This window comes from Agrilus planipennis, unplaced genomic scaffold, assembly GCF_000699045.2.
Source record: "Agrilus planipennis isolate EAB-ADULT unplaced genomic scaffold, Apla_2.0 scaffold15, whole genome shotgun sequence".
Taxonomy (NCBI): domain Eukaryota; kingdom Metazoa; phylum Arthropoda; class Insecta; order Coleoptera; family Buprestidae; genus Agrilus; species Agrilus planipennis.
Genome location: NW_020438871.1, coordinates 16,362 through 23,154, shown reverse-complemented (window position 1 = coordinate 23,154; position 6,793 = coordinate 16,362). Strand labels below are relative to the sequence as shown.

Sequence of the window (6,793 nt, the reverse complement as noted above, 5' to 3'; positions counted from 1 at the left end):
ATTTATTGCATTATTAATATTGGTAGTTTTCATGCTTCATTTAAAACTTTTTTCAAGTAATGCGTTTCGCTTCATGCGTATAAACAGCTATTATGTACATTGACCAAGACCTTCATGCTAAGTACTAAAAGTCGAGTGACCCATTATTATTTATTAATTGTTAAATAGGTGCTCAGATGAATAGGTAGTTGTTATCAATACCTATTTTTTTTATTAAATAACAGACTCCATAATTATTAAAAATTTAATAAATCCGGATATTTAGTTATTTTCTCAATATTTTAATTTCAAAATCATATATATCTGTTTATATATAAATAATTACTTTTTATTTCCATTTTACAAATAATGAATGGTTAGAATAAATTGCAACTGATTCACGCTAGAATAAAAATAAAAATAATTTTTCAACCAACTAATTTATTGTATAAAATTGCTTTAAAATTTTTTTAACAAGGCATTGGAATGTGAAAAAGTAATTTCAACAACAAAAAAAAAAGAATTGACAGCTTTAGAGTTTCAAAATTTCTTGAACTGCTTTTACTACATGTTTCGAAGAAATTCCATACGTGTCCAAAAGTACAGCAGTAGGTCCAGACCTGGGCACTTCGGTAACTGCCAATTTTTTCACAACGAAATCTCTTTCTTCTGCAACTGCAGAAAGAACAGCGTCACCTATACCACCTTCTGAGTAATGATCTTCAACAGTAATAATTCTTCCTCCAACTTCCCTTCCATGCTTAATAATAGCATCTTTATCTATTGGCTTGATTGTAAATGGATCAAAAACTCTTACATTAACACCATTCTTTGCCAAGTCATTTGCTGCTATTAAAGCTTCCTGCAAGGTTACTCCTGCTCCAATTACTAACACTTTATCGTTATTACTCTTTTTCAAGATGTGCCCTTTACCAATCTACAATAAAATACCAAGCATTAATTCATAAAAATGAATGAAGATGTCTTTCAAACTACTTTTTTACTTCTTGGAACAATAATTTCTGCCTATTTTATAAACAAATTGTCTAAGTGGTATTTAAACTCAAAAAAATGAATGAAGATGTCTTTCAAACTACTTTTTTACTTCTTGGAACAATAATTTCTCCCTATTTTATAAACAAATTGTCTAAGTGGTATTTAAACTCAAAAATTTAATCGTTAGCATAAACATGAATTGTGGAATAGTATACTTTTTCATTTTTTTGTAAACTACTTGGTTAAGTGGTATTATTTTACCTCAAAAACTTGGTCGTTAGCATAAATAACGTTAGTGGGTGGACGATTAGTTCTTATAAAACAGATTCCTTTTGTATTAGCAGCAATTTCAACAGCCCTTTCAACACTAACTGCATCGGCAGGATAGAAAATGGTACTGCCAGGTACAGCTCTAAAAAGAGCAAGATCTTCCAATCCCATCTGACTTGGCCCATCCTCTCCAATACTTATACCACAATGGGAACCCACAAAGTTAACATTAGTTTGAGAAATTGCACCCATACGAATCTTGAAAAAGAAAATAACAATTCATGTTTTGAACGTTAATGCCAATTAGTATAAAAATAATTACTTGATCAAATGCTCTTGTTAAGAATGTAGCAAATGTAGAAACAAAAGCAACGGTACGATCCCTGCAAGCGGCGCCGATAGCAACTCCAACAAGATTTTGTTCGGCAATAAAACATTCAACAAATCTATTTGGATCAACTTTCTTAATTTTTTCAGAAAAGGTAGAATTTTTCATGTCACCATCAAGAGCAATTACTCTTGGATTATTTTCAGCTACTTTTGCTATTGCATTGCCATAAGCTTGTCTTGTTGCAATAGATTCGCCTAATTTGTAGTTAGGAGGTGAAGACAATTTAATGTTAGATATGTTCACTTGAGGGGCATCATCTTTTAAGGGCTTCTGAGGATGGATCGATAAAGGTCCTTGGTTTTTAATTAAAGTTTTTAAGTGCTACAAAAATAAAACAAAGAATACAATCATCCTCCAAATAAAAGTAATATTTTGTAATATTTGTTCCTTTTTTACCTGAACGACAGCGTCGGCTTTATCACCAAGTGGTTTTCCATGCCAGTTCTCCAAATCTTCAATGTTAGGGAAGTTTTTCCCCTTAAATGTTTTAGCAACCAAGGCAGTAGGCTTATCTTTAGTTGTAGCAGCTACGTGAAATCCTTTAACAAGTTCTTCAATACTGTGTCCATCAACAATTATAGCATTCCAACCAAAAGCTTCAAGACGCTTTTGGTAAACATCCAGCTGATGAGCCAATGGAGCTGGTTCAGACTGACCTAGACGGTTAACGTCAATAATAAGGCACAGATTATCCAATTTGTAATAGCTGGAAAAATTTATCGCTTCCCATATTGAACCTTCTGCGCTTTCGCCGTCACCAATTAAACAATACACCCTGAAAATGTAATTAAAATTAACTTCATTGGATCGCAAAACTAACATATACAATTTGCATTGACTCTCGTAAGAAATTATTGATTAAAATTAGAAAAACGGTTGTACAAAATACATAATACAAACGTCTGTGATATTTATATATATACATATATAACATCCAAACTGAAAATAGCAGTTTCTGCTACAGAAGTATCTCTTGTGAAAACAAGGTCTTATTAAGGCATTTAAGCTCGTTTTAAACGTTCTTATAGATTTTTCATATATATATATTTTTTTTAAAAATTATGCCGTTTGACTGTTAATTGCCAGCTTATTAACTGAGTTAAAACTGAATGAATATAATAGAAATTTTGTACATACATGACCCTATATAGTGCTGAATTTTTATGGCGCATGCATATGTATACATTTCTACATTCATTTAAATTAACTGTGTATTGGACCTTGTATTCCATTTTGCTTACAAGTTTTTTTGTCAAATAATATGTATTGGCCGATGTTCGGTACATTTTATTGGGAAATTTTAGATCTGTCAAAATGAATACGATAAATACATAAAAAAAAATATTAAAGGCTCAACTCATCGTTTTTATACGCTCAAATTAACTGTCTTCATTATTTTCATAATATCCACTTATTATTACGAAATAAGCAGGCAAAGGTTTATAAGAAAAATACGTTGATTGCGTTTCAAGTAGATAGGTATGTTATCGCAAAACTTTATAGCGCACGGTAAATATTCGATAAATAATTGATTGAAAAATTAAATTACACTAAAAATTAATACCTGTAGCTGGCTTTGTCGTATTTTTTTCCTACGAACGCCATACCAGCGGCTATTGATAAACCTTGACCCAAAGAACCTGTACCAACATCAACAAAGTTTAGTCTTGGTGTAGGGTGACCTTCTAAATCGGAATCAAATTTTCTCAAATTCTGAAGATCACTTATTGGGAATAGACCTGCCTCGGCCCAAGCTGCGTACAATATCGGAGCAGCATGACCTTTTGAAAGTACAAATCTATCGCTTGATGGATCTCTTGGTGCCGAAACTTTGTAACGCATCGTATGAAAAAATAAAACAGACATAATCTCTGCCATCGACGAACATGATGTAGGGTGACTGCAAAGAATAAAAATGTTATGAAAAGCTTAAATTATGGGCAGGCATAAGCGTAAACATCCAACTTCACATAATCCAAAACCCTTCGCAAAAATGGCTTACTTAATCGAAAGATTTGCGATTTCTTTCTCGATGAATATGATGCTAAATTATTTACGTAAAATTTCACTTTTTGGCAAAAGCGTCATGGAAAACACTATACGCGTCAGAAGAAAAGCAACACGCAGTCTGAGATATTCTTTACTTTTTCCTGCCTCGGCGCATAATACATATAATTTAATATTATCTCAGAACCCAGGGCGTTTTGAGTTGTGTGAGAGATTATATACTTTTACTTGTAATTTGCATTGTCATTTTAATGGAACTGTAGGCGTTTTGGGTTATATGGAACTTAAAATCTACAACGGTGTGCCTCACTTTTAGCCCATACAGAGAAAGCTCGGACTCGGAAAATATATGTGTATTGCATATTTCGTTAATATTAAAAATTTAAATTTGTTTATAATTTTCCGCTTCATACCTGCCTACCAACATGATTCTAACGTTACAAAAAAAGTTACGTAACTTGTTTTAACTGATGAGTAAGACAAAGCCGATGAATAAAAAGTAAGTTGCTAATATATACTCAAGTCGGCATACTGACGCAAAAAATATTTCTATTTCTATTTAATTCGGTACATACATCGATTCAATAAAAATCCCAACTAAGGATACACATTTTGAATGAAATAGGTATTAACAATTTTATCGTAGTACAAGCATTCTTATGCGATGTGTATGTAATTAGTTGAATGTTATGAAAATTGTAATCTATTCCAAAAAATATCTTATATTGAGCAAAAAAACGTTTTTGGACGGCATCTAGAGTGACTAAGGTGACAGTTTAAAATTCTTCATTTTTTGATAAGCTAAGATAGTTCAAGGACATGTTATGTGTGATCAGATACTGTGCAATACATTCATCATACACGTACATATACCACGTCAGAAATTACCTATTTACAATGCACACATCATTTGTAATACAGTAAAGCACATTAAATATGAACATTTTACATTTCACAGAATACAAAAAAAATTAAATAATTAATTTAAATTATTTTCAAAAATGTCGATAAATTAGTCGGTAATGCATTAAAAACTATTTAATAACAAAATGTTTTACCAAGGTTGCCCAGGTTTTTATAAATATTCTTTTTGTCTCATTTAGCGGTGCGTTAATGCTTGAAAGCGTTTAATCCTTGAATAATGAGAAGTTAGTTTGGATCATTTAATTTTGTTTTTTCTTCTGGGCACCTAAGTAATATACGGTGAAATTTAAACACAATCCATTCATCAAAATTAAAATATTCCTCTAACGCGATAATATTGATTAAGGAAGAAGTCATTTTTTTATGGCCGTAATAAAAAGTTATATATACTATAGTTATAACGCAACGGTTTTAGCGCTTGGAATAAAACTTTCCATTCTTTCTAATTGGGTGCATACAAAAATTACGGACTGCTAATTTTTGGAATGGCGTTGTTTATTTTTGCCTTAATAATTACACAAAGGTAATGTTTTATTAACGCTAATATTGCCGGTTACATGAAAACATATCTCTGCTTAAGATTAGTTATTTTTCCTATGGGTAGCTCATTGCTTATAAAAAAATAGTAGGGCGGAAACTAATAAAATAGTAAATAAATTAAAGGAAATCATTAAAAATAATTTTATCTTGGTTCAGTAACAGATAAGTAAGGCGGATACTTGTGCATTATTATACAACAAAATATTTTCAGCCAATACTTGACCCGTTTACATAATTAAATTTCGATAAACAAGCGATAAAAAATATTCTTATTTCAAACGTTTTAAGGAAAATTATTAAACGACTGCATTGATGCATAACATGTATAAGTAACTATAACATTTTTAAAAGAAAGGGACAGTAATACTTGCGGCGAATTAAAAGCCGAATAGAATAAATACAAAAAAAAAAAACAAATTTAGTATGTAGGAGTAACAATTTTATCTAACTGATATCAGCCTTAATGATAATGGTATTAAGTAATACATATCACAAAAAATGTTGTACCTGAATATAGTATTAGTGCATAATATTTTACAGTTGGTGATAAAATGCATACGTACCCTGATTTGCAGGCGTTTGTGGATTGAACACTATAAATTCTTAATCTGTTAGCAATGTCTTGAAGAGTTTTATTATCAGGTTGACTTTGGCCTGGCATTTTTACTGTTAGTGAGGTAACTAACAAATGAACAGTACTCCAGTGAGATCTAGCAATAGGCGGTTAACTTGTTTGACATTGACGGATTAAAATGAAATACACTTTCGTGTCCTCTCGATGATCTTTTGAAATAATTTTTATCAAATGTCGTCAGAGATAAACCATTAGAAAACACGTGATAAATGAAAATGTGTTTTTAACATTTAACATAAAAAATGCCGGTTTATATGACTTTTTTTTTTAAATAACCACCTTCTCCCCCCTCTTTCTCATGCGCATTCGTTCCAATCATTTAAGCAGAACCCAATTACACATTATAAATGTGAATTGTCATTACTTACCCTGATTTTGCTGTTTGTGTGGCTGTGATTGAATGAACTCTTAATCTATTTGCAATGTCTTTCAGTTCCTGAACTGATTTGGCCTCTAACTTGTGGTATTTTGACATTTCTCAAGCGTGTTCGGATAGAAACAAAATGCTAATACAGCGGTTTGGAAGGCCGACTCATATAAAGTAGATCAACAAGTGGTTCCAACTTAGCATCGAACCATTACACTATCATTGTACGGTGAACCAATGATTTTTCTTTTCTCTCCCGCTACTGTATTATTGGTAGTTTAAATCACTTACGTAAAGAAACGGAAATGGTTAAAATTTTAAATTACTACTATGGAAATATCAAACGAGATTATTTTCTTTTATATCGAATAAATGCGTCAAGATTTAAGAATTTAATTTTGAGAATAGAATTCTATTAATCTATAAAAAAAGTGCTCAACAAATGTAAAAAAATTTGAATAATTCAAAACTTTAAAAGAGTTCCCTCTATAGTCACCATAACAAAATAATTCCTTAAATTTCCTAATATTTTCTGTTTCTATTTTTCATTTTCCAATTTTCACTATTCGTACGTCAGGCAACCCGTTATACAACAATGATTGTGGGTTTCCGTACCTTTACATAGCATGTCTCCAGGTTGCTACGTGTATATGTATATATGTATGTATATTAGTTGATTTACTAT

The 6,793-nt window shown here is 31.2% G+C and overlaps 1 protein-coding gene across 2 annotated transcripts; it reads right to left on the bottom strand.

The window, feature by feature from the left end:
* Positions 1 to 429: 429 nt before the first annotated feature.
* On the bottom strand, positions 430 to 6,328 carry LOC108735266 (transketolase-like protein 2). 2 transcript variants are annotated; one of them, XM_018467152.2, is made up of 6 exons: positions 6,110 to 6,328; positions 3,201 to 3,536; positions 2,033 to 2,411; positions 1,568 to 1,957; positions 1,237 to 1,503; positions 430 to 916 (listed from the first exon to the last, which is right to left on the bottom strand). In XM_018467152.2, exons 1-6 carry the CDS (start codon positions 6,214 to 6,216, stop codon positions 512 to 514), a joined length of 1,884 nt encoding a protein of 627 aa, XP_018322654.1. In that variant the 5' UTR covers positions 6,217 to 6,328; the 3' UTR covers positions 430 to 511. The 2 variants fall into 2 exon arrangements, with proteins under 2 accessions (XP_018322654.1, XP_018322655.1); XM_018467153.2 differs by lacking the exon at positions 6,110 to 6,328 and adding an exon at positions 5,671 to 5,961.
* Between the last annotated feature and the right edge of the window lie 465 nt (positions 6,329 to 6,793).

Bases quoted from the DNA above. Each gene is read 5' to 3' on its own strand.
- LOC108735266 (XM_018467152.2), bottom strand. From the start codon at position 6,216: ATGTCAAAATACCACAAGTTAGAGGCCAAATCAGTTCAGGAACTGAAA. The intron at 1,958-2,032 runs GTAAAAAAGGAA...TTATTTTTGTAG, and splicing joins AAGCCGACGCTGTCGTTCAG to CACTTAAAAACTTTAATTAA. The intron at 1,504-1,567 runs GTAATTATTTTT...TTCTTTTTCAAG, and splicing joins TAACAAGAGCATTTGATCAA to ATTCGTATGGGTGCAATTTC.